Here is a 24,616-nt window from a genome sequence, read left to right as displayed (position 1 = left end):
CCAAGAAAGTGGACAAAAGGCTTTGGTTACTGTCCATCACAATGTGAAAGAAATACACTGTGTGATGGAACCGATGAAGGAAGACGGAGAACACCGATGGCGGGACACCCTTTTGGGTGGTCACCAGCAGCCACCGGAATTCTCAACCAAGGGCTTCACCCTGTTGCTCTTTTGTTGATGTTAACCTTTTTGCTTTTTTGTTCTAGTGACTGGATTGTGTGTTAAAGTTTGGAAGATTATGAAAAAATTACTCCACCAGCTTCCCCCACTAATCCTGGACAGCCCACATGCTGCAAACATGCTAGACAATCCACACAGTACGAAAGTGTGAAGCATAAACTCTATTTGGACATTGTGAAGCTTGAGTAACTACAGCACGGGGTGGATTATGCGGGAAGGTAAATTATGCTGGAGGTAAAATTAGTGGAACCTGAGAAGTTCTACTCACATCCTAACAGAAGTTACAACAGTACAGAAATTATAGGGTAAAATGCAGCTGCCGCTCCCTGGATGGGCCACGGGGGCAGCTCCACGATGATTGTCCACAGAAGAGGCAGCACCTGCTCAGGGGGTGGAATGGAGGGTGGGATGGAGTGGAGATACCGTGGCAGGGTCTGTGGGAATCCCTGCAGGGAGGGGAACTTTGTGGTGCTTTGCAGTTGATAAACCTCATAGCACCGACCAACCAAGGGAGAAATGGAGAAGATGTCCTGCTGCTGAGCCAACAGCTGTGGGGAACTTGCTCTCCTTGGATGATCTTGTTTCATTAAAGCTTAATTGTAATATTAACATACCCCTCCATCCCAGAGTTACCCCCTTCCAAGGTACGACCATCCCGCACTGGAAACGAGCTCTAGATTTTATGGACTGTATCTTTAAAGGTGAAGTGAGAGAATTTTACACCAATCAGTAACAAAGATATTTATGACTAAAGTCACTCAAACCCCACGTAAAAATAAAGAAATAGTATAGAAGAAAGTTGAGAATGGGGACGAAGTCAGTGAAGGCTCCACAGTAACTGCTAGGATCAGTCAATGGGCTGGACCTATCTGTGCCCCACAGAAGCCTCTTGGGTAAGAGCTGCACTCTGTGCACACCGAACACTTTCGCTGGGGCTTAGGGCTTGTCTGGGTGTTGCTTTGGATATGTTTTTGTGGTCAGGAAAGCTCCCCACTCTGAGGGTCAGGCAGATCTCCCCTTTTCACGTAACACCTTGTAAGCACACACAGAGAGAGGATGTGTGCAAGGGGACAGGCAGAGCCAAAGAAATACTTAATTTCTCTTTCACAGCCTTTATCCTCATTCACAGGTATGTAAATCAGAGCCCTTCCCCCCTCCTTCCCCTGGACACTTTTTCAGCTTGGAGACGTGGTGCATGTCCGAACCCAAAGGATGTGACTCTCCAAGAAAGATGGGAAGGTCCTTACATGGCAGTGTTAAGAACAAACACAGTAGAGAAAGGAATCAACAGGAATCCATTTTTGGATCTGTCACGTGTGTGGAAAAGGTCCCTGAGTCCAGACAAGATACATGGGATTCAAACCCAGCTGGAAACCTGAAGTTCTGACTGACTGAGGATATAAAAGTACAAAGAGCTCTGCCATTTTTTAATCTGTTCATGTAACCTAAAATGTACACATTAGGTACATTCATAATATATTGTTGCTTTATGGTGGTCCAAGGAAACCCGATTTTACAGCTTGTCCAGTCATTTGGGAGAATCCACCACTCCACCTGTGGAACTGCTGATTTCCCAGTGACACAACCAACTGAGGACCCTTTGGACTGGGGAATTTTAACATTAGATTTAAATCCAAATTTCACACCCATGTTGAGTAACGGTTCAGGGATTTTAAAACTTCCCCCTGAAGAAAGAGAAGATATTTGGACTAAGAAAATGGTTCCTGTGGATTGATAATCACACCCTACATTGACACTGGTACATGACTGACCGATGCTGTGCAAAGGGACACATCGCCCCTTAAGTCCCTCAAACCCTGGGATTAGACATGCCCCGAGTATGGGAAGAGTCAAAGAATGGGAATTGGTATTATTTGCAAACCACTTCTTGGGGCATGGAAGGAGCTGGGAACTGAAGAAAGAGAATCCCGCCATCAGGCATTGATGATGCCAGAATGAGAGACACAAAACCCACTCCAGCTGAGTTACATCAGAGAATTTAATTGTTCAACTTCCAAAATATAAATACAAAGATTGGGACCAATAACAAAAGCTATGTGGAAAAATACAGTTATGGAAAATATCCCTATTTGGTGTAAAATCAACCAAATTCCATCAATGGGACCTTTAGTTGGGTGAGTGAGGACAGGGTGTGCACCACCCCACTACCTTTCAAGGGGAAATTGAAAAGACAACTTTAGGAATGTTAACTCTATGTTCCTTATGCAGGAAAAGGCCTTTAGGAAAAATTATCATAGAATCACAGAACAGTTTGGGCTGGAAGGGATCTTAAAGGTCACCTGGTTCCACCCCTATGACACAGGCAAGGGCACCTTCCACCAGAACAAGTTGCTCCAAGCCCTCTCCAACCTGGCCTTGGACACTTTCAGGGATGGGGTAGGCACAGCTTCTCTGGCCAACCTGTGCCAGGGCCTTCCCACCCTCACAAAGGAATTTCTTCCCAATATCCCATCTACTGCTGTCCTCTGGCATGGGAAGCCATTCCCCTTGTCCTGTCCCTCCAGGTCCTTGTCCCCAGTCCCTCTCCAGCTCTCCTGGAGCCCCTTCAGGCTCTGGAAGGGGCTCCAAGGACTCCCTGGATCCTTCTCTTCTCCAGGTAAGAGAAGGATCTGTTCCATCCTGACTCCAGAGTAGAGGGCTCCAGCCCTGGCAGCATCTCCGTGGTCTCCTTAGGACTCACTCCAGCAGCTCCACGTCCTTGTGTTGTTGTTCCCCAGGGCTGGAGGCAGCTGTGCAGATGGCAGGGGGCAGATGGACAGCTGGAGGCAGCTGGAGGTAGCTCTGAGGGGGGCAGAGGGGCAGAATCACCCCCTCCTCTTCTGCCCACCCTGTGGGATCAGCCCAGCGCACCGTGGGGTTCTGGGCTAGGGCGTGTCCATCCTCTCACCCCCCAGTACCCCAAAGTCCTTCTCCCCAGGGCCGCTCTTGAATTCATTCATCCCCCATCCTGGACTGGTCACAGGGGTCCCCTGACTCAGGTGCAGCACCAGCACTTGGCCTTGTTACATCTCATGAGATTCCCATGGGCCCAGGTCTGCAGCTTGTCCAAGTCCCTCTGGATGGCCCCGTCCTTCAGGAGTGTCACCTGCACCTCAGCTTGGTGTCACCTGCAAATCTGCTGAGGGTGCACTCAATCCCTTTGTCTACATCATTAATGAAGATATTCAATAACACTGGTCCCAGTAGGGACCCCTGAGGGCACCACTGGTCAGTGATGCTGCTTGTGACTCTGTGCCATTGGCCATCACCTTCTGCATGTCACTGTTCACCCAGTTCCTTGCCTGTCTAACAGTCTGTCTTCAGTTTGGAGAGAAGAATGTCGTGGGGGACCGTGTGAAAGTCTTTAGAGAAGTCCAGATAAGTGACATCTGTAGCCTCTCCCTTGTCCACTGATGGAGTCACTCCATCAAAGGTGGCCCCTGGTGAGGCTGTGCTGGCTGACCAGAATCCCCTCCCTATTCTCCATGTGCCTTACTACAGCTTCTAGGAGGGTCTGTTCCATGATCTTCCCAGGCACAGGGGTGAAGCTGACAGATTCCAGGATCCTCCTTTCCACCCTTTCTAAAGATTGGAACAATGTTTCCCTTTGTCCAGTCACCTGGGGCTCCACCTGACTGCCAGGACTATTCCATTATCAAGGAATGTGCCTTGGCAACTACAGCAGCCAATTTCCTCGGGATTCTGGGATGCATCTCATCGGGTCACAGAGACTTATGTACACTCAGGTTCCCCAGTTGATTTTTGCTTACAGTGGAAAGGGCTTTCACTCCTCCAGTCCCCATCCTGCTGTCCATCCACTCGAGAGGTGTGGGAAGAGAAGCCATTGGAGACTGAAGCAAAAAAGTTGTTGAATGCCTCAACCTTCTCATCTGTTGCTAACAGTTTTCCAGTGTTGTTTATGGGGGTAACACCTTCTTTGACCTTCCTTTTCTAGTTAACAGGCCTGTAGAAGCCCTTCCTGTCTTTCTTTTCATCCCTTGTCAGGTCCAGTTCCAGCTTTGCCTTGGCCTTCCTCACCCCACCCCTACACAACTGTATTCCATGTCTAGACTCTTCCCAGGCTACCTGTCATTGTCTCCACTGCCTGTGCATTTGCTTCTGTCCATTTAGTTTGACCAGCAGGTCCCCACTCAGCCCTACTGGCCTCTTGCCTTCCTTTCCTGGTTTGTTGCTCCTGGGGATCACTGGCTCCTGTGCTCCATGGAAGATTTCCCTAAACGTCTGCCAACTCTGTTCATCTCCCTTGTCCTGAGGGCAGTCTCCCAGGGGATCCCACTGACTGTCTCCCTGAAGAGCTGGAAGTTTGCCTTCCTGAAGTTCAGGGGCCTAACCTCATTCCTTACCTAACTTACATCCCTCTGCAAACTCCACCAATGCAAGGTCGCTGCAGGCCCGGCTGCCTCCAGTCTCGGTGTTCCCAGTGAGCTCAGTTGGTGACCATCAGGTCCAGTATCACACCCCCTGTGGTAGAGCTATCTATTACCTGCCTCAAGAAGTTGTCCTCCATGCATTCCAGGAGTCTCCTGGACTGCCTACAGCTCACTGTGCCCTGTAGGGGTGGTTGAAGTTTCCCAGCAGGATAAGAGCCTGCAAGCTCTTGTGGGGAAGAATAAAGAAATAATGATGATCCCTGGAGACGTCCTTGAACTGGAGCTGCAGCAGGGTGGGTGTTAGAATATGTGCTCAGTGCAAAGATCCCCTCTTCCCAAAACCTGTGTGGGGTTACAGTTTCACTGGACAAGCTCAGGGATCAGCAAATGCCAGGTGGTTGCCCGAGGCTGGGCAGGGAGGGCAGCAACAAGTGACAAGCCTCTGGAGACAGGACACAAGGAAGAAAACTGCCCAAATTGGAGAAAAACCCAGGTGGGGCTCTCCTGAGAATGGGGGAGCACCCATGGGTGCTGCTGGGCTGCTGAGTGCTTGTGAGTCCCTTTCTGTCATCTCTACAGGGTGATGGGGACAGGGTGACATCCCCAAGGGCAGGGAGAGGCAAATGCTGCACCCTCAAACGGCTGGTGTGGGGGTGGAGAGGCTCAAGGTGCTCTCAAGTCCTCAGGGACCACCCTAACCCTCCCACATGTGTTCCTGATGTGTGAGGGAGCAGATGGTGATGGGGACCAGCCAGAATGGGCCCCAGGGTCAGTCCCCACAACCCACATTGCCTCTGCCATGAGGGACAGCTTGGGCATGCAGGAGAGCAGAGATGTCCCTTACCCTGTCACCTGGCACACTGCTCCTCAGCCCCTGGCCAGCACAGGGCCACCAGATGTGCTCCTGGTCTACTGGGAGCCGGGGGCTGAGGATCCAGCCCTTGCCCTCAGCTGAGCAGGGGGTGGTAGTGGGGAGCCCCCCGTGGAGTCCAGCCCCCGGGGACCTACCCGGCCCGAGGACCACTGGCCTCATGTGCATCATCGGCCACATCAGCCCTGACGCCAGGGTGGCGGGACGGAGCGGGTGACGCAGGCAGCACTGCTGCAGCCCTCCCAGGGGGCCCGGCCAGAGTGCGGGGGGCACGGGCCCCCATCCGGCGCTGCTGTGGCACTGTGTGTACTCAGCCAGCTCATCCCGGCAGTGTTTGCTCGGAGCACCCAGGGGACGGAGCCGCTGCGGGCGCACAGCCCGAGCTGGTGGGGCTGGGGGTGCCTGTGGATCCTCGGTCCCAGGCAGGGCTGTGGGTAGGGGGCAGAGCCCCCTTTGCAGGGTCCGAGGTGTGAAGCTCCTGAGCTGCACTTGGGCTCTGGGGTCACGGCCCATTGTGTGGGGTTCTGGGGGCACCACTGGGTGGAGGAGCAGGGGCTGCACTGGGCTGGACCCCATGGGACCAGTGTGGAGCCACCAGGGGGGCGGCCTCTGTGTCCACCCCACCCACACACCACACCAGAGATGATGTCCTCACACACGTTTAATGTTGGAGAGGGGCAGCCCCCATTTGAGAAATTCCTGCAGCAGGGATGGAGCTCGACTGGGAGTGCCAGGGATGGCCATGAGCCAGGGGTGCCAGGGATGGCTATAGCCAGGGGGTGACAGGGACAGCCATAGCTGGGGGTTGCCAACATTGCCCCACGGTGTCACCTCAGTGCTGACCTGTGTGGAAAAGTGGCTTCAGCCCTGCAAAGTGGAGACTGCAGGGCCCCTGCCTCAGCCCCTGAAGCAAGGAAACAGGGGTGGCCTGGGGAGCACCCAAGATGTGACCCCTCCGATCCCCATCTCCACCCCCACCCCCCACAAGGAGGCATCTCCTCTCCTCCACAGCACTCCATGACTCTGCCCATCTCAATCCCCACGAGGGTCTCACCATGAGGGGAGCTCACTGGCTTCTGTCTCGGCCCCACATCTGCAGAGGGAAAAAGGGAACAAGATGGACACAAGGATGCCCTGGCACCGTGCAGGATCCACATATCTGCATGCAGGCCATGGCACAGCTACAGGCATGGCACTGGGCACTGCATGGCAGGGCATGGCACAGCAGACACTCACCTTCAGCAGCTTCAGGTGCCTCCAGGCTGTCCAGCCGATCCTCATCTGTCACAGCCTCGCTGCCCTCCCCGGGTCCGTCACCCTCATCCTCACCCAGCGGCTCTGCAGACAGGGGACAGCTCAGCTGGGACCCTCCCCCTTGCAGCATGGGGACATCCCAGGACACACCAGAAGGGACATGACCAGCCCAAGACACCTCAGAAGGGAAGTGACCAGCCCAGAACATCTATAGAGGGATTTCACCAGCCCAGCACAGGAGCTGGGAAAGGGCCTGGAACAGGGTTGACCCTGAAAGGTCCCTGGGCAATGCTGGGCAGGGGGGTGTCACATCCCCGTTCCTGTGTGTGAGCCCCTCACAGGGTGTCCAGTGGTAGGAGGCTCTGCTTGTCTGAGGACTGGGCACTCTTGTTGTGGTGCTGGCACCTGTCTGGAACTCGATGGTCCTCAGCATCTCGGCCACGTAGTCCACGTTGATGGAGAAATGGTCCATGTTCTCATAGCCCGGCTCAGGGCGGCTGCTCATTGATGCCTTGGACATGTCCGTGATCCTGCAGGGCAGGCAGACCGTGGGAGCTGTGGGGTCCAGCACCCATGGGGCCTTCAGCCACAGCCCAGCAGGGACAGACACAGCTGTGACCCCCACCTGCCCCCTGTGCCCCCAGCCCCGCTCCCACCACTCACTTTTTCAGGAGTTCCTTGGAGTGCTGTGAAGGAAAGCGAGGAGGAATCAGTATCTCCCAGACATCACCCCCACCACAACCCCACCCCAGCACATCCCAGGGGCATTCCCAGATCCTTTGGGGTAACCACAGCCCTCCCCCTGTAGAGCCCTGCGAGGCAGCCCCAGATCCCACGGGGACCTGTGGCCCCACCACACAGTCCCAGGGCAGCCCTGGCCCCTGGAAGCTTCTGCCCCCCCTCCCACCCTGTGCCCTGGCTGGACCTGCAGGTACACGGCCATCTGGGGCTCCTCCATGGCCTGGATGGCCGACTCCACCAGTTTGGAGGAGGCCTCCAGGTGGTCTCCGTACTGGCGGATGAGCCCACGGACGCGCTGCAGCTTGGCCTCCTGCTCGGCCGTGATGCTCTGCAGCAGCTCCTTCTTCCTCTCCTCCAGGATCCCATACAGAGCGTCGAACCGCAGCCCTACGTGCTGCTTCTGCCGCCGACCATTCTCCTGCGGGACAGGGTTCAGGGGCTGCACCGTGTCCCCCCCCCTGCACAGCCCTGGGGCTGGACCATTCTAGCCCCACCAGGTTCCCCCCACTGGCATAGCCCCAGGGCTGGACCCCCGGCCCCCACCTCAATGGTGTGGCAGATCTCCTCCATCTGTGTGATGATGGCCTGGATCCGGTCATTCCCCGCCACCAGCATGGCGATGCCGTCACTGAGCTCGCTCTGGGAAGGGAGGGGACGGGCTTGAGTGCAGCTGCATGGGTACCCCCGACGCCCCAAGGGCTCCCAAGGCCCCCCACCTTCTGGCGTTGGTAGACAGCCGGCAGCGGGGCCACCTCGCAGTCCTTGTGTGCTCCGAACACCTTGCAGAGGGAGCAGGTGGGCACCTCACAGCGCAGGCAGTAGATGTTGATCCGCTCGTCCTCGTGCTCCTCGCACATGAGGTGCTGCTCGGCCTTGTTGTGCAGGGGTCTGAGGAGGGTCAGGTGGGAGGGGGTTCACTCAGACATCCCCAGCCCCAAGGAACATCTCCAATCCAGAGATACCCCAGTTCTGAGGGACTCTCCTTCCCATCTCCAGAGACACCCTGGCCCCAGAGATACTTCTGTTCCCCAGGGACCCTCCAACCCCAGGGGTGCCCCTCAGCTCCCAGCGACAGTCCTGGCCTCAGGGATGCCCCAGCCCCAGTAACACCCTTACTCCCAGAGTCACTCCCAGCGCCAGGGACACCCTAGCACCATATGAGCCCCATGACCCCTCCAGCTCCAGCTGGGCTGCCGCCCCCAGCTCTGCATCCCCAGTCTTCCATGGGCTCCCTTTACCCCGCTGTTCTTGCCCTCCCGTGAGGATCCCCAGTGCCCCCCCGGGCTCCTTTTCTGCGGGGTCTTGCCCTGCTGCGCCCCCGCACCGGGCCGACTCCTGCTTGTAGATGTCGATGATGTTCTCCACGAGCAGGTTCCGCTGCAGCCCGTAGACCCCGTGCCGGTCCAGCACCACCTCGTGCCGGCACGACGGGCACCGGAACCGTCCTCCCGATGGCACCGCGCTGGAGCCCCGCGACTGCCACAGTGGATTGGAAGCCTGGGGCGGGGGGGCACGCGGGGGTCACGACGGCGGCACCCCGCATCCCCGGTACACCCGGCAGACCCTGGCGGCCTCCCGCAACCCCCATCCAGGGAGCGAGACCCCGCCGGTGGGCGCCCCGCACCCCCCGGGCACGGGTATGGGCACAGGTGGGAACACAGACACGGGCCCAGCTTCCCACCCCCGCCGGCCGGGAGCGGCCCTGAGCTCCGCACAGCCGGAGGTCCCGGTGGCCGGTCCCGGGGCCGGAGCCAGGCCAAGACTCCCTCGACAAGGGGGCCCAGTGTTCCTGGCGCCGCTCGCACTCCCGCATCCCTGTCCTGGGGTTCCGGGGCTCCTGGTGCTGCCACAGGCCGGCCGGGGGTCCCGGTGCCCTCCCCGCCCCACCGGCGGGTCCCACCTGGAAGACGTCGTTGGCGCACTTGCGGCAGAGGTTGTGCTGGCAAGGCAGGATGACCACGGGCTTGGAGAACATCTCCAGGCAGATGGGGCAGATGAGCTGCTTCTCCAGGCTCTCCATGCTCCGCGCCTCCGCCAGCAGCGGCTTCAGCCCCACCGCGAAGTTCATGGCCGCGACCCCGGCCCGGCTCTGCCCCGCAGCCCCACTCCTCTCCGCTCTGGCCGCCGGTTACCCACTCTCTCCCGGTCCCGGCCCCCGGCGCTAATTTTAGCCGCCCCCGCCCCGCCGAGGCCGCAGCTGTCGGCGGCGTCGGGTGACACTGAGTCACGGCGCCACGGCGGGGGCCACCGGCCCTGCCCGGCCCCTGGGACCACCTGAGCCCACCAGGGACCGGCTGGTCCCGGCACCGGCTGACCCCGGAACCGGCTGATCCCCGGGGACCAGCTGAGGTCCTGGGATGGGCTGAGCTCCGGACTGGTTGAACCCCAGGGACCAGCAACCCTCTCCACCGTGCCCATCCCACCCCATCCCATCCCAGAGCCCTCAGCCCAGGCAACTCCAAGTGCGCTGGGTGAGCAGCAGGGCCTCCCCTGCTGCCTCCCACCTGGGGAGGATGAGGTCCCAGGGGACCAGGGCTGGCTGGTGCTGGGGCCACAGAGATGGAGGGGAGCAGGGTCCAGGCAGAGTGGGACTGGGAGTCATGTCAGTGTGTGTGGGGGTGCCCCCTCCTGCAAGCGGCTGGGCCAGGGGAGGTTGGGATCCCCCAGACCCCACAGCTCAGGCCCAGTGTCAGCAGAGTGGCAATGCTGGTGCCAGGGCCCCTCCGTCTGCACTCACCCTGGAACCCTGGCTATATTTAGGGGGTGAGACAGAGCCCATGCAGCTGCAGATAGAGGTGGTGACCAGAGTAGGAGGAAAGGGCGAGGGGCTCACTGTGTCCCCCTCAGCCCCCTCCCTGACAGCCCTGGACCTCCACGGCTGTCACAGCTCCCCAGAGGTCAGGGTAGGAGCAGGGGGCCTGGCCAGGCAGTGGGGAGCAGGGCTCCAGGACTACAGCAGCAAGGAGAGGGAAGAGAAAAGCCTATGGGAGCCAGCAGCAGGGCACACAGAGTGCTTCGAGGTAGGACAGGTGGGTGGCAGGACACAACTGACACTCACCCCACTCAGGACATGACCTGCCTACTCCATACCCCATTCAGCTCACCACCCCATGGGACTCATGGGCACAGCACCCAGCACAGGCAGGGCCAGGCAGAGGCATATCCTGTTGAGGAGCATTCCAGCAGTCCCAGATTAGCCCAGGCAGACGCGTACTCCCCTCCCGTCAGTCTTTAATGGTGCCCACAAAACCCAGAAGATGAGCCCAGAGGGCAGAGGAAAGGGGTACAGACAACAGCACTCTGACCCCACAGCAGTGTTTGGCACCCAGCAGCCATTGGGAGGGTCCTGTGGGCGGGGAGCGGGCTCAGCCCAGCCCCAGAGGTTACAGTGCTAATGGTCTCCGACACGCTCGGCTGCCCTGCGTGAGCTACGGAGCCGGGCCCAGAGCGCTCTCTGCTTGTGCTCAGTGCCGGGCAGGGCACGGCAGCAGGCGAGGCACTGGGGGGGTCGCAGCAGTGCGGGCTCTGGGCCACCACCACCACCAGTGCTGGGATGCAGGGGCATCACCCCGGAGCTCGAGCAGGGGCCCAGGAGCCTCTGCATTGATGCTGGCCAAATTAACCTGAGATTCTATCCCTGCTGGGGCTGGAGAGCAAGCCCAGCGGGCGGGACTGGGGTCCCAGAAAGTGACAGTCCTAAAGAAGGATCCATGCCCTGAGTCCTGGGGAAGCCAGTGGGACAGGGTCAGCCTCAGGCATCAGTCCTGGTGCTGGCAGCTGGCAGTGGCTCTGTGCTGGCAGGCGGGGGCTGTGCCACAACAGGGATTTGCGGATCTGGAAAGGAAGAGCTGCAGATCAGTGGCTCAGCCCCACCTCGTGGTGCCAGCAAGTAGGAATCTGGGATGTCCCCACACCCCTGCGAGGGCTCCCACAGCCCAGAGTTCCCACACCCGTGGCCAGCACAGAGCCCTGTGGCAGTGCCCCCACCCCACAGAAACCTGTGGCAGTCACCCAGCATCAGCCCCATCGACACCAGCATTGCCAGTGCCAGAGAACGGAGCCAGCCTGGAGCATGGCCGCTCTTCCCATGCTCCATGCCCCAGAGAGCACAGGTAGGGTCTCTGAGTCTCAGGCCTATTCAGGGGAGCCTTTGCCCAGGGGCAAATGGGGAAGGAGAAGGCATCCCCATGGGCCATGCAGTGGCTCCCTCTGTCACTGTCACCTGCTCTAGCCCACACAGAAAACACCGAGGACTGGCTGGCTGTGGCTAAATCCGACCCAAGCCCTGAGCCAAAGCTCCATCCCTCATGGGAGATGTGACAGGGGGAGACCCTAGAGTCCCCAACAAATCAAATGCAGGCAGTCCCAGCAACTGGGGCTCCAGCCTAACCCAGCCCGACTCACCACTGTCCTCTGCGCGCATCTGCGCCTCCAGGTCCTTGGGGTCCACGTACTTGTAGGACTCTTCCTCCTTGGGCGGGCAGCATGTCCCACAGCAGAAGAAGCAGCAGCAGCAGCAGCAGCAGCAGGTGAGGACACCGCAGCACAGTGCCAGCGCCTGCAGGAGGGACAGAGGCACCGTGAGCTCACCTGAGCCCCTGGTCCCTGACATGCTGGTCCTGTGAGCTCACCTGAGCCCCTGGTCCCTGACATGCTGGTCCTGTGAGCCCACCCGAGCCCCTGGCATGCTGGAAGAGACGGTGGCCCACTGAGCCCATGGATCCGGATGACGCTGGCTCACCTGGAACCACCACTTGGACATGAGGAAGTAGTGCCGGACGGCATCGTCACCGAACTGCTCGGCCACATAGAGGCCGAGGGAGCCGTACTGGTCGTAGAGGCGGCGCTTGTCCGCGTCGCTCAGCGTGGCGTGGGCGCTGTTGATCTCCTTGAACCGCTCGGCCGCCGCGGGGTCATCGGGGTTCTTGTCCGGGTGGTACTTCAGGGCCAGCTTCCTGCGGGGCGCGGCGGGGGGACCCCCGGCATGGGGTCACGGCCTCGCTCCCCGGGACAGACCCAGAACCCGGGGATGGTAGCAGGACCCCCGGGACAGGAGCACAGCCTCGCTCCCCGGGACAGACCCAGGCCCCCGGGCTGGGACCAGGGCCACCAGGGCGGGATCCCGGCCGCGTTCCCGGGACGGACCCGCACGCCGGGGCTCGCGGAACGACTCCCCGGCCGGTCCCCTCCCCCAGACCCCACCGGATACCCCCCGTACCGATAGGCCTTCTTGATCTCCTCGGGGGAGCTGCCCTTCTGCAGCCCCAGCACGCGGTACAGGCTCTCCCCGACCCGGGACAGCTTCCGCTGCGGCCGCGGAGGCTCCGCCATGGCCGCGCCGAGGGCCCCGGGGGTCGAAGTGGACGCGACACCGACTGCCCCGCACCAGCCCTGCCCGCGCCCGCCGCCGCTTCCGCCCGCTCTGCGCAGGCGCCGCCCGCGCCCCGGGACGAAGGGCAAGGGTCGGGCCGGACACCCCGCACCGGGGACACGGTGGTGGCTGTGGCTGAATCCGGACACCCCGCACCGGGGACACGGTGGTGGCTGTGGCTGAATCCGGACACCTCGGCCCCGGACACCCCGCACCGGGGACACGGTGGTGGCTGTGGCTGAATCCGGACACCCTGGCCCCGGATACCCCGCACCGGGGACACGGTGGTGGCTGTGGCTGAATCCGGACACCCCGGCCCCGGATACCCCGCACCGGGGACACGGGCCCGGCCCCGGACACCTCGGCCCCAGACACCCCGCACCGCCCGGCTCCGGGACGCCTGTACTGCCCCTGGCCCGGTACGGGGAGACCGGTGCACCGCTCACGGCCCCGCGGCGGCAGGAGGCGGCACACGAGGGTCGCGCTGCTCCTTTATTGATACAAAACGGCGGCTGGGGCAGCGGGAGGGAGGAAGGCGGGGGGTAACGGCACGGCCGGGCCCCAGGACCGTGCTGGGGGTCACGGGCAGACCCCAGGGCCCCGGAGCCTCCTGCTGCCGCCGGGGTGGGGCGAGGCTGCCGCTGCCGTTTGGAAGAAGAACCTGAGCAACAAGGGCAGCACCGGGGATGCCTCGCTGCCCCCAGGACAGCGTCTCTGCTCTGCGCCCCGGGGCTGGGACTCCACCGGGAGAGCAGCTGGTTGCCAACCCCCCCTACTCCCGAGGCCGCAGGGTGGGGATGGAGTGCGGACTGGCAGGGATGGAGTGTGGATCGGCGGGGAGAGAGTGGGTCCATGAGGTCCCAGTCCCTGATGTTGGGGGTCCTGCTGGAGAGCCTGGGGCTGCCCACAATAAATACAAATAAATACGGATTCCAGGCACGAAGCTCACCCAGTGCTCAGTGGGGACCAGGCCCTGTCCCCCCACTCCCCTGGGGAGAGGGTAAGCAGCCCCTCAGGCACAGCTGTGGGGAGACCACCACTCCCTCTGGAGGCACGGCTGACCAGAGTCCCAGAGGCAGGGCTCAGAGAGCAAGGAATGTGCTGAAATGCCCCCTCTCCCTGGGCTGCATGAGAGGTCATCCCTCCCTCCTCCTCCTCTTCCTCCTCCCTGGGGAGGATTGGTCCTTTGGGGTGGAGGGAGGCCAGCAGCGAGGCGCTTGTTTTGCAGGTCCTGAGAGCCAGATGGGCACAGGCTGGCAGGATGGAGCCCCTACAGGGGGCAGGGGTAGGGGCCGGCCCTGCAGCCAGCCTGGCCAGTGGCCCCGTGGCTGACCAGCTCAGCAGTTCACGCCGTCACTCTCACACCAGCCTGAGGGGCCATCAGTGCCGAAGTATCTGTCCCCAAAGTTACCTGGAGGAGGAGGGGACAGAGTGAGGGGGATGGTAGCACCGGCCCCAATGCAATAGAGTCCCCTCAGTGTGGCCGTGGGGCTCCCTCCAGGGTGCTGGGCCTGGCTGTGAGGCACAGCACACCCTCATCCCCCTCACCGATGCCCGGGATGATGTGGAACTCCTCGTTGACCCGCTTGTCCACGGCGGTGGTGATGATGCGGACACGGGGAAAGGCATAGGCCACAGAGTGCACCCCCATCTCTGCCATCAGCAGTGACAGCAGGAAGATCCTGTCCTCCTGCACGTCGTGATCCTGCGGCACACGGAACTCTGAGAGCCTGGCTGGGCACAGAGGGTCCCACATCCCCGCACCGCCACCCCGGCCCCTCACCAGCAGGACACGCACGGCCATCATGGCCGCAGCCCCCGTGGATACAGTGCTGTCCATGAGGATGACGTAGTCCTCGCTGATCTCCTTGGGCAGGCGCAGGTAGTGGAGCTGGGGGGGGAAGGAGGGGCGGTTGGTGACCCGTTGGTGCTGTGTGGCCACGTACCAGAGTGCAGCGGGGCTCACCTCGGGCTCCCCTGTGTCCAGGTTGGTCTGGATGAGGATCTTGCCCAGGCGGATGTCCTTGCAGACGGCAGTCAGGGCTTGCTCCATGGTCTCTCCTGCTCGCAGGATGGACACGCCGGTGATCTGGGGAAGGAGCAGCGACACATGTGCTGGGCGCTCCCAGTGCAGATGTGTGCTCATGTGGAGCAGGGGGCCAGGACCGTGTCTCACCCGCTGCCTGTGGAACCGTTTCCCCTCGTATGTTGTGCCCTGGGGCGTCTCCACAGTGACCGACTGCAGAAAGGGGAGCACAAGGGAGTGCGAGGGAAACCAGGCCTCACGTGGCCCAGGGGCTCAGGAGGAGGAACAGGGATGGGGCTGTGGCTGCACCCAAGAGCAGCCACTTACCTTAAGTGGGAGGAAGGACAGGGCATGTTCAATCAGCAGCCGCATCAGGCGCTTGGAGTAGAAGATGAATTCATCCCTGGTTGTGTCCTTGTTCCTGGGAGGAAGAACATGCATGAGATGGGAGCAGAGACACCACTATTTCCCTGCAGATGGCATGTAGGGCTCCAGAGGCCATCCGTCAGAGAGAGCAGTCCCCGTCTGTGGGAACCAGAGCCCTCTCGGGGTGACACAGTCAGTGATCACCAGCATTTCAGGACTCAGAGGCCTTGGCTGTTATCTTAGATGGGACCACGGAGTAAGAGAGGGGCTCAGTTCTCCTGGGAGTGGGACACAACACTGTCTACAGACAGTGGAGAGAGCTGGGAGAGAATGAGGGATGGGAGCAGGTCAGGCAGCACCAGCGGTCCTGGGGCAGCAGAAACTCAGGAGCAATGCGTGAGTGTTGGGGAGTCCAGGGGGGAACAGGAGCAGAGCCAGGATGGATCAGGATCTCACCAAGGAAGAGACCAGAGTGCACCGTGGCTGGGCATGCTGGATGACGGGAAAAGGTTAAACACATCCCCAGCCCCTCCCTCTATGTACCAAGTCAGAGATAAAGCACTGCCAGGAACCAGGTGATATGGACATACCCGGCATGCCCTGCTCACAGCCCGGATGAGCTGAGGGCAGTGAGAAGTAAAACAAACATAAACTAGAACAAAGCTGCCACAGAGCTGCAATTCCCAGGAAACCTCTCCCCTCCCTCAGGAGGGGTTAAGTCAGCCCTGTGTGCAGGGCACCGATCCCACAGCAGAGGGAAAGCACCTGGCTTTTCCTACCCGGAGCGCTTTGGCCACCAGCCTTGAGGGGAACGTGAGGACAAAGGAGCTCCACAGACATGTGCTTGTTCCCAGATGGAAGAGGTGGAGCTGGCAATGCTCCAGAAAAGGCAGAAGGATATTGAATATTTTTACTCTACATTTTAAGACATCATCTGCCGCTTCTCACACCTCTGAGAAGGTGTGACAGACAGCTGACAGACACTGGCTGACAGACAGCCCCACCGAGGCGCTCGAAGGAGGACCAACAGTCACTGCTGTCCCCGGGTGTTCCTGCAGCCATTCCGGGGACACTCATGGGCAAGCACCTGCAGTGACCACGGCAGCCCATGGACACAGACATTCCCAAATCCCCAGGCATAGCTGGCACCCCGCTGGAAGGCAGAAAATAACTTGTGGTCTGGAAGGAACAGGCGCCCTGCCTACGGCTCCCAGCACGGGCTGTCAGCACGCACTCACGCATGGGCTGCACCCACACACACACCCACAGCAACTCGGGAGCAGCACGAGCCTGGCAGCTGCCCTGCCTCCAACGCAGCCTCTCCTGTCACAGGCAGCTGCCCCTGCTGAGCCCCGCACCGGCTGTGCCGGCCCTGACTGGGTGGGACAGGACCCAGAGTGCTCCTGCAGAGACAGGTCCCTCTGGGGATGGGGGAGCACCCCTGGCCCCACCGTGCTGCTTTTCCTGTGGAGGCACAGACAACTATGAAAATTCTCCTCAGCCAGGGCACGAGCAGCTTCGGTGACACAGGGGGAAGGGGCATGCGAGGGAGGGCAGCCAGACACCCCTGGCAGCAGCAGGGGACCAGGATCACTCCACCAATGCCACCATTCCACCCCCTCAGCTGGCAGAGCATTCCCAAAGGGGACACCATTGTCCCAACACCAGTCCACTCACCCACTGAGGGCACACACTGCTCCCATCTGTGGAGGGGGCACAAGAACTGTGGCACACAGGGAGCCTGCAGCTGGGCATGGCAGCACCACAGCTGGCACTCCTGAGGACCTCAGCCTTCCCAGGCATACTCAGGAGATAGCAGGAGGGCACTGGATGGCCTAGAGGGACTGGGAGCATCTGCCTGGAGCTTGAGTTGGCTCCACTCACAAACAGGATTGTCTGCAGCCAAGAGCCAACTGGCCCAGCCAGGCACCAGGAAACCTGGGCATGGATGGGCTAGAGTCCCAGAATGGTATGGGTCAGGAGGGACCTTAAAGGTCATCTTGCTCCAGCCCCCTGCTGTGGGCAGGGACACCTTCCACTATCGCAGGTTGCTCCACATCCCATCCAACCTTGCCTTGAACACTTCCAGGGATGGGGCAGCTTCTCTGAGCAACCTGTGCCAGAGCCTCATCACCCTCACAGGGAAGAATCTCTTCCCAATATCCCCTCTAACCTGCCCTCTGGCAGTGGAAAGCCATTGCCCCTTGTCCTGTCATCGCATCCTTCGTACCTCATCCATCCTCAGCCTCATGACTCAAACTGTGCAGCTATCCTAGTGCGAGGCTCATTTTCAGTTTCCACCCCTCCACAACAACAGAAAATCGCTCTGGAAAGCACCTCCCCCAGGATGCCAGCCTGGATCTGCTGTGATGCTGCTCATCTGCTGCCACCAACACCCTCCCAGCAGACAGACGGGTGGAGCACGAGTAGCCTCTGGTGTGGAACAAGAGGGAACGGTGCTGGCTGGCAGCAGCCTGGCACGCCAGGATCGACCGGCTGCGTCTCACGGAGATGCGCTGGGAAAGGCAGGATGGGAAAAGGAGGGAGGGGAATCCTGGCTCGCAACTCTGCAGTGATCCAGGCCCAGGTTTGGCACCTCAAGGCGCTCGGAAAGGCTGTGCTGGTGGGAGCAGCAGCACTCCACGAGCACTGCGAGTGGGGACGGTGGCACCATGGCAGATGGAACCTGGTCTAGTGGAAGGTTCCCTGCCCATGGCAGGGGCTGGACTAGGGGGCCCTTAAAGGTCCCTCCCACCCAAACCATAGTGTGATTTGATGCATAAAGACTGCTGGGATGCAGTAACCTTGCACACAGAGCTGCAGGAAGTGTGGCAAAAAGTGTGTTTGGTCCCCGCCAGCCTGCAACTCTCCGGGAGACCGGGAGAAGGGCAGCAGGTAAGAGCAGCAGCTTGGGAGCAGAGAGTCCCACGTGGGGACCAGACACAGCCCTACACTGCACCCAAGTCATGCAGAGGCCAGCAAGTGCTGACAAGTCTCACACGAGCTGCCTCCCTGTCCCCTAGCACAAGCACTTCTCCCAGCAGAACTCCTTGGCTCAGGGATTTGGGAATGGCACTGCCCCAGCCCCAGTAGGATCTGAGGAGGCAGTGGATGGGCCAAACTGACACCCCTCAGAAAACACAGCCTTTCTCAGTTACCATCTGGAAGGGGCTCAGACCATCACCCTCAGCTCCACTCACATGGCATCGGCACAGGAACTCGAGGCCAGCGGTGCCACAGGCCCCAGGAACAGCCCAACCCCTGCCAGGCAGCTCAACACAGCCCTGAGCCTCAGCAGATTAAGGTCATCAGGCAGTTGTGGCACAAGGCAGAGGCACAGCCTGGGGGAGGGACATGGGCCCTGGCCAGGGCTGTGCCTGGCACAGCTTGTGGTGCCACATCACCTGTTCTACTGCTGTGACCCACCTCAGAGCCTGCGCTTCCCTCAGGAGGGAGGAGCAGGGAGAGGAATGTACAAGGCGGTGCCCAGCCTGCATGTGGTCATAAGAATCACAACAGCATAAATTGTTTGGGTTGGAAAAGCTCTCTGCGACCATCAAGTCCAAACACTCCCTCAGCACTGCAAAGGCTACCACTGACCATGTCCCCAGGTGCCACATCCACACGGCTTTTAAATCCCTCCAGGGATGGGGACTCCACCCCTGCCCTGAGCAGCTGTGCCAGGGCTGGACAGCCCTTTCCATGAGGAAATATTCCTTAACTTCCAACCTGACCCTCCCCTGGCAGAGCTTGAGGGTATTCCCTCTCCTCCTGTCCCTTGTTCCCTGGGAGCAGAGCCTGACCCTGACTCCCCCCTCCTGGCAGGGAGTTGCAGAGAGTGACACAGTCTCCTCTGAGCCTCCTTTTCTCCAGGCTGAGCCCCCCCAGCTCCCTCAGCCACTCCTGCTGCTCCAGCCCCTTCCCAGCTCCGTTCCCTTCCCTGCCCACTCTCCAGCCCCTCCCTGTGTCTCTGGTGTGAGGGGCCAGCCCTGCCCCAGCACTGGGGGTGCCCCAGCAGTGCCAGCACAGGGAGGGCACTGCCCTGGCCCTGTGACACAGCAGTGCCCCATTGGCCTCGTGCCCCCCTGGGCACAGCCGGGATCGTGTCCAGCCGCTGCCACCAGCACCCCCAGGGCCTTTTCCAGCTTTCCAGCCCCTCTGTCCCAGCCTGGAGCATTCCATGGGGTTATGGTGACCTAAGGGACTATAGGACCTGGCACTTTGCGTTGTTGACCCTCACACCACTGCTCTTAGTCAATCAGTCCAGCCTGTCCAGATCCCTCTGCAGGGCCTTCCTGCCCTCCAGCAGATCCACACTCACGCTCATCTTGGTCTCATCTGTGAATGTACGAAGGTGCACTCAATCACCTCCAGATCTCTGACAAGGACACGAGGTTCCAAACCAACACAAAGGTGCCACACCACCACAGCGTGCACAGGAGGGCCCGGCTGAGCTCAGCATTTCCTCTCTGCTGTGCAGAAACACACACTGGGACTGCCAGATTCTGCAGCAACAACAACAGGGAATCCCTCAGTGGTTCCATGGAACCCAGGCCCTGACCCTGCACTAACACTACTATCACCTGGAGAAAAAGAGCATCAGAGAGGAATGAAAAGATCAAGGGGGTGGTGAAGTCATGGAAGCAGCAGCCCAGATTCCTTCTGTAAGCTAGGTGTAAACTCAAGTGCCCTGGGAGAGGGGTAGGAGGCACCCTGCCCTGTGTCACCAGCCTGTGTTCCAGTGAGGAAAGAGCCAAACAGTCCCCTCTTTGTAGCAAAAGGCAGCCCTTGCCTCAGGCATCACCCAGGGCAAATGTGCCTGTGGGCCAAGGCCAGCTCAGCTGTTCTGCTCCAGGCCAACACCCTCCCGCAGCAAAGGGAAGGAAAATTCCCCTCAGGCCTTGTGATGTGATGCCACCTAGCAGCCTGGAGGAGGGGCAGAGACGTACCTGATGATGGTGTGCATGCCCCGCACCTGCGGTGTGCTCTCCAGGACGCTCAGTGTCTTCGGCAGTGGCTGCCCTTGGTGGGCAGAGGCCAGGGCTGCCCTGCAGAGAGAAAGCGGGTCAGAGCCATGTAGCACAAGCAGAGCCACCACGCTGGGCCCTCTGAGGGACACGGCCCCGCTGAAAGAAGGCTTCAGAAGACCTCTCTACACAGGTTGGTCACCAGGAAGCACATGGTCTTCCCGCCTGGATCCTGAGGAATGACCCACGTCTGGTACCAGGTAGCAGAGAGAGACCCGGGCGAATCTCCCAGATCACACATGCTGCTGCTGCAGCCTCCACAGCACCAGCCTCAGCCAGTGCGAGAAGCAGCAGCTCTGCAGTGGCAGGACCATCCCACACACCCTGGGACCAGGCTGTGCCAAGGGACAAGGGCTGTCCCATCGAGAGAAGACATGAACTCCCAGGGAACATGGAGCACGCAGGGCACTTTCTGTGGAAGCGAACAGCCCAGGATAACCCAGCACTGGGGGCAGGAGCCCCTCTCCAGACAGGGATAGGAGCAGGGTGGAGAGCTGACTGCATACATCAGGCGCAGTGTGAGACAGCTCATGTAGAGCCCGCAGCTGTGGCCACACAAGCCCCAGGGAGCTGAGAGCAGCCACTGCAGCATCGAGGAGCAGCTACACTTGGGCACCTCAGCAAAGGTCTGCCAGTGGTGATGGGGAGGCGGCAGGATTCAGGATCCAGCAGGTGCCAGCAGCCCCCCACCCCAGCCCGGAACCAGCCCCTCTGTGCAGCAGGTCCCACGTACCTGACTGTGATCTCACGCTGGGTGGTGGAACGGTCATCGGCGCAGCACAGGGGGACACAAGGACACCCAGTCAGTCACTCACAGGCCAGCACAGCCACCATGGGCAGCCTGGCCAGCTCCCACCCTCTTCCCCAGTGCCCGTCTCACAGCTCTGCTGCCCTGAGAGCTGCGCTGAGGCCTTTTGAGAAGAGAGACGTGACACGGAGCCCCCCTCGGTGCTCCAGGATCACAGGGCTGTGCACAGCCCCCTCCTGCCCTCTACATGCAGGACTCTTCTGATCCTTGCCCCAGCTCACCTTCTCCAGCTGGCTGTGCACGTGCTGCACGATGAGGTCCAGTGCCACAAAGTTTTCCCCACCTGAGAGGGGAGCAGAGGAGCCAGGTGGGACAGATGCTGACCCACCCCTGCCCCAAGACACCCGTTCTCAACAGTGGGATCAGCTCTGGCCTCACCCCTGGGCACCACGATGTCAGCGACCTGCACGGTGGGCTCGATGTACTGCTCGAAGGCCGGCTTCACAAACTTGTTGTACTGCTTGATGACCCCCGCGACGTCACGCCCGCGCTCCATGATGTCGCGCTGCAGTCGCCGCACCAGCCGGATGTCAGAGTCCGTGTCCACAAACACTTTCATGTCCAGGAGCTAGAAAACTGGGAGGGGTGAGCACGCCCTATGCAGCCCCGGTCACACCTGCCTCGTTCCCCTTGGCTGCCCAGCCACGGCACCCAGCGTCACCTCCCCCGGGGCTTCTGGCACAGGGTGTTCTGCCAACGAGCGCGGTGACCTCTCCCTCCACAGCCCCCACCGCTGCAGTGGCACCCAGGGCAAGAGCCTGTCCCATCTCCACAGGTCCCCTCCAGCACAGAGCTGGGCCAGTGGCTGCCTCAGGCAGCAATACCTTGAGCAGCTCCTTGTTGGCGAAGGCCAGGATCCCTTCGAACACGATGACATTGGCACCGTACACCGTTTTCTGCAGGCAGACAGGAGCTGTGCTCATCCTGTCCCCTTCATACATCACAGGAGCACCAGTACAGGCACTCCCTCACACCCCTGGACTCTCCGTAACTATCCTGGACTACTCAACCTCTCAGGGTCCCTGCTCACACCTGCACACCACACTCCAGCCCAGCACAGACTCTGAGCCTGGCTCCAGACCCCAAACCTCTGCCCAATGCCTTCCCCTCAGGCCTCATCCTTCCTCCACACTGAGCCTCTCCCTAAACTCTTTGCTAGCCTGTTCTGAGATCCATTCCCATGCTCCTGCAGTCTCTACACATCCAGTATGAGCCTGGAACGAGCCCCCCACACCTGATGATCCCCAGCCCCTCCCTCCCTTAACTCTCCCAGCTCCCAGAGGTGCTCCCCTGCCTGGGGCTCTGACCCCCAGGCCCAGCCTGGCCCTAAGACACCCACCCACTCACGGCGCCGGCTGTGCGTGGTGAAGTCATACACTGGCACCTTCACGCTCTTTCCCTTCTTCAGCTTGCGCAGGACGCTGATGAGCAGCTCGAAGTCGAAGGCATCGGGGTGGTCAAAGTTGTAGTCGCTGCGGGCTGCCAGCGCCTGCTGCCCCTCATCCAGCACCTGCAGGCATCAGCACCACTCAGTGCCACGCTGGATCCCTGAGCACTGTGCAACCCCCAGGCACGGGCGCCGCTCAGCGCCGCGCCGGACCCCCGGAACCAGAACTGCCCACGGCCGCACTGGAGCCCCGACCACCGCTCTCAGCACCACGCTGTACCCCTGAGCCCCAGCACCGCTCAGCGCCGCGCCGGACCCCCCACCCTCACCTTGTAGAAGGAGTCCATGGAGAGAAGCACGACCCAGGGCACGTCCAGCGCCTCGATGATCCGAGTCGCCACCGTGGTCTTGCCCGAGGCGCTGCCGCCGCACAGGCCTGCGGAGAACGGGGGGCACCGCCCGGGCCGCGGATCCGTCACGGCCCCGGATCCGGCTCCAGCTCTGTCCCTGTCCCAGCCCCTCCCCGGCCGTGCCTCGGGGCCCAGCTCCAGAATTTCCGACTGCAGCTCGATCCCCTCCCCGGCCCCGGCTGTATCCCCTCCCCATCCCGCTCCCGCCGCTCACCGATGACAAAGGCCTCGTCCACGGGCGCGCCGGTCTCGCTGTACCAGGGCGGCCGCCCGGCCGTGTAGATGGTCCGCTTGCTGGTGCGCAGCAGCGGCGGCTCCGGCTTGCACTGGCTGGCGGTGCGGCGCCGCGGGGCCGGGGCGGGCGCCAGCGGCAGCCGGCTGAGCAGCGAGCCCAGCGGGCCGGGGCTGCGCTCGGGCCCCGCCGCCCCCCGCGCCCCCGCCGCTCCTCCGCTCCCGCCGCCGCCATCGCCGCGCGGGGCCGTGGGGCTGCCGGACGGGCCGCGCTGCACACGGCCCCGCGGGCTGGCCCCGCCCCTGGCCCTGCCCTGGGACGGACACACCCCGCCCCGGCCACCCGCGACACCCCCGCGACACCCCCGCGCCGGGGACTGCATCTCCATCCCCGCCCCGGCCACCCGCGACACCCCCGCGCCGGGGCTGCACCCCTTCCCCGGCCACCCGCGACACTCCCGCGCCGGGGCTGCACCCCCATCCCCGCCCCCGCCACCCGCGACACCCCCGCGCCGGGGGCCGAGGTCCAGCCCCTGCCCGTGGCACCCCCGCCCCGGGAAAGGTTCCAGGGTCCAGCCCCTGCCCGTGTCTCTGGCAATATTTTGCCTAAATCAGCCCAGGACGCCCCTCGACGCCTTCGCAGCAAAGGCTTGTTGCTGTTTTGTGGTCAGTTCGGTGTTCAGCAGGACTCCCGGGGCCTTTTTTGTGGAGCTGCTTCCCAGCCGTGCGTCCCCGGCCCGTCCTGGAGTGGTTCCTCCCAGGGCAGGACCGGCCACTGCCCCGTGCTGACCCTCCCCAGGCTCCTGCCCGCAGTCGCTCCAGCTCGTTCCGGTGCTTCCACACTATGGAGCAGAACACCCCGCCGGGTGCAGTCGCCCCTCCTTGCTGGGTGTCACCTGTCACCGTGCTCAGGGTGCTCTGCCCGGCCTCCAGGTCCCTAATGACAGCGTTAGACGGGACTGGACCCAGTACTGACCCTGCGATACATTGGTCATTACCGGCCACTGACCACCCTGTTCTGGTCTCAGCCGTGCAGCCCGTGTTCACTGCTCCTCGCGGCTCATCCAGCCCACGCTCCCACAGCTTCTCTCAGAGGATCCCACGGGATGCAGCGTCAAATGCATTCCTGAAGCCTGGGTGGGCACTGTCCCCTTCGTTCCCCTTGAGCACCAGCTCCGGCATTTCACCGCGGAAGGTGATGGGGTGGTCAGGCACGACAGCGCCCTTCCTGTCCCTCTCGTGCTCAGAAGATTCCCGGGATCAGTTGTGTCACCACCTGCCCAGGGACAGAAGCGAGGCCGAGCCCTACCCCCAAAAGCCCCCCCGTGAAGGCAGCCCGCCCTTACACACGGCTCCCACGTATCTCAGCATATGGATATGCCTGGAGATCCATTGGACTCCCACACCCGAGAACCCCCTGCACCCCGCCCCGGACGCCCCTCCCCGGTGTTCGGAACGGCGGCACCGGCGGGCAAGACCCCCCCTGTCCTGCAGCCCCGCGGGGGGGCGGGGCCACGGCGGGGGGCGGGGCCCAGCTGTGCCGGTGCCAGTGC

General features: G+C 61.4%; 3 protein-coding genes across 4 annotated transcripts; all 3 read right to left on the bottom strand.

Annotated features, from left to right (window-relative positions):
* Positions 1-6,098: 6,098 nt before the first annotated feature.
* Positions 6,099-9,690, bottom strand: TRIM54 (tripartite motif containing 54). The gene is made up of 10 exons (XM_050330911.1): positions 9,338-9,690; positions 8,762-8,934; positions 8,154-8,325; positions 7,981-8,076; positions 7,622-7,855; positions 7,360-7,382; positions 7,102-7,226; positions 6,679-6,780; positions 6,497-6,535; positions 6,099-6,285 (listed from the first exon to the last, which is right to left on the bottom strand). Exons 1-10 carry the CDS (start codon positions 9,503-9,505, stop codon positions 6,275-6,277), a joined length of 1,143 nt encoding a protein of 380 aa, XP_050186868.1. The 5' UTR covers positions 9,506-9,690; the 3' UTR covers positions 6,099-6,274.
* A 779-nt stretch (positions 9,691-10,469) lies between these two features.
* DNAJC5G (DnaJ heat shock protein family (Hsp40) member C5 gamma) lies at positions 10,470-12,828 on the bottom strand. Of its 2 annotated transcripts, none has more exons than XM_050330910.1 (4): positions 12,656-12,828; positions 12,179-12,392; positions 11,842-11,995; positions 10,470-10,601 (listed from the first exon to the last, which is right to left on the bottom strand). In XM_050330910.1, the coding sequence occupies exons 1-4, from the start codon at positions 12,766-12,768 to the stop codon at positions 10,555-10,557; spliced, it is 528 nt and encodes a 175-aa protein (XP_050186867.1). In that variant the 5' UTR covers positions 12,769-12,828; the 3' UTR covers positions 10,470-10,554. The 2 variants fall into 2 exon arrangements, with proteins under 2 accessions (XP_050186867.1, XP_050186866.1); XM_050330909.1 differs by lacking the exon at positions 10,470-10,601 and adding an exon at positions 10,649-11,271.
* A 486-nt stretch (positions 12,829-13,314) lies between these two features.
* On the bottom strand, positions 13,315-23,298 carry LOC126648184 (uridine-cytidine kinase-like 1). The gene is given in 15 exon segments (XM_050330908.1): positions 13,315-14,219; positions 14,357-14,513; positions 14,592-14,699; positions 14,775-14,897; positions 14,985-15,047; positions 15,162-15,255; positions 20,150-20,248; positions 20,961-20,977; positions 21,257-21,318; positions 21,414-21,603; positions 21,860-21,931; positions 22,375-22,545; positions 22,752-22,858; positions 23,047-23,269; positions 23,272-23,298. Coding segments are annotated over 15 exon segments (1,587 nt in total). The 3' UTR covers positions 13,315-14,145.
* Positions 23,299-24,616: the final 1,318 nt, after the last annotated feature.

Source organism: Myiozetetes cayanensis, unplaced genomic scaffold, assembly GCF_022539395.1.
Source record: "Myiozetetes cayanensis isolate MyiCay16 unplaced genomic scaffold, myiCay2020 scf45, whole genome shotgun sequence".
NCBI lineage: Eukaryota > Metazoa > Chordata > Aves > Passeriformes > Tyrannidae > Myiozetetes > Myiozetetes cayanensis.
Note: the sequence above shows the minus strand (reverse complement) of the source record. Positions and strands in the feature narration are given on the sequence as shown.

What these genes read in the sequence shown, in the direction of transcription:
- TRIM54 (XM_050330911.1), bottom strand. Translation starts at nt 9,505, where the DNA reads ATGAACTTCGCGGTGGGGCTGAAGCCGCTGCTGGCGGAGGCGCGGAGC. An exon ending in CTGTCTACCAACGCCAGAAG is followed by an intron (nt 8,077 to 8,153) that starts GTGGGGGGCCTT and finishes CTCCCTTCCCAG; the next exon opens with AGCGAGCTCAGTGACGGCAT. An exon ending in AGATGGCCGTGTACCTGCAG is followed by an intron (nt 7,383 to 7,621) that starts GTCCAGCCAGGG and finishes TTTCCTTCACAG; the next exon opens with CACTCCAAGGAACTCCTGAA.
- DNAJC5G (XM_050330909.1), bottom strand. Translation starts at nt 12,768, where the DNA reads ATGGCGGAGCCTCCGCGGCCGCAGCGGAAGCTGTCCCGGGTCGGGGAG. An exon ending in GAGATCAAGAAGGCCTATCG is followed by an intron (nt 12,393 to 12,655) that starts GTACGGGGGGTA and finishes CGCGCCCCGCAG; the next exon opens with GAAGCTGGCCCTGAAGTACC. An exon ending in TGTCCAAGTGGTGGTTCCAG is followed by an intron (nt 11,996 to 12,178) that starts GTGAGCCAGCGT and finishes TCCCTCCTGCAG; the next exon opens with GCGCTGGCACTGTGCTGCGG.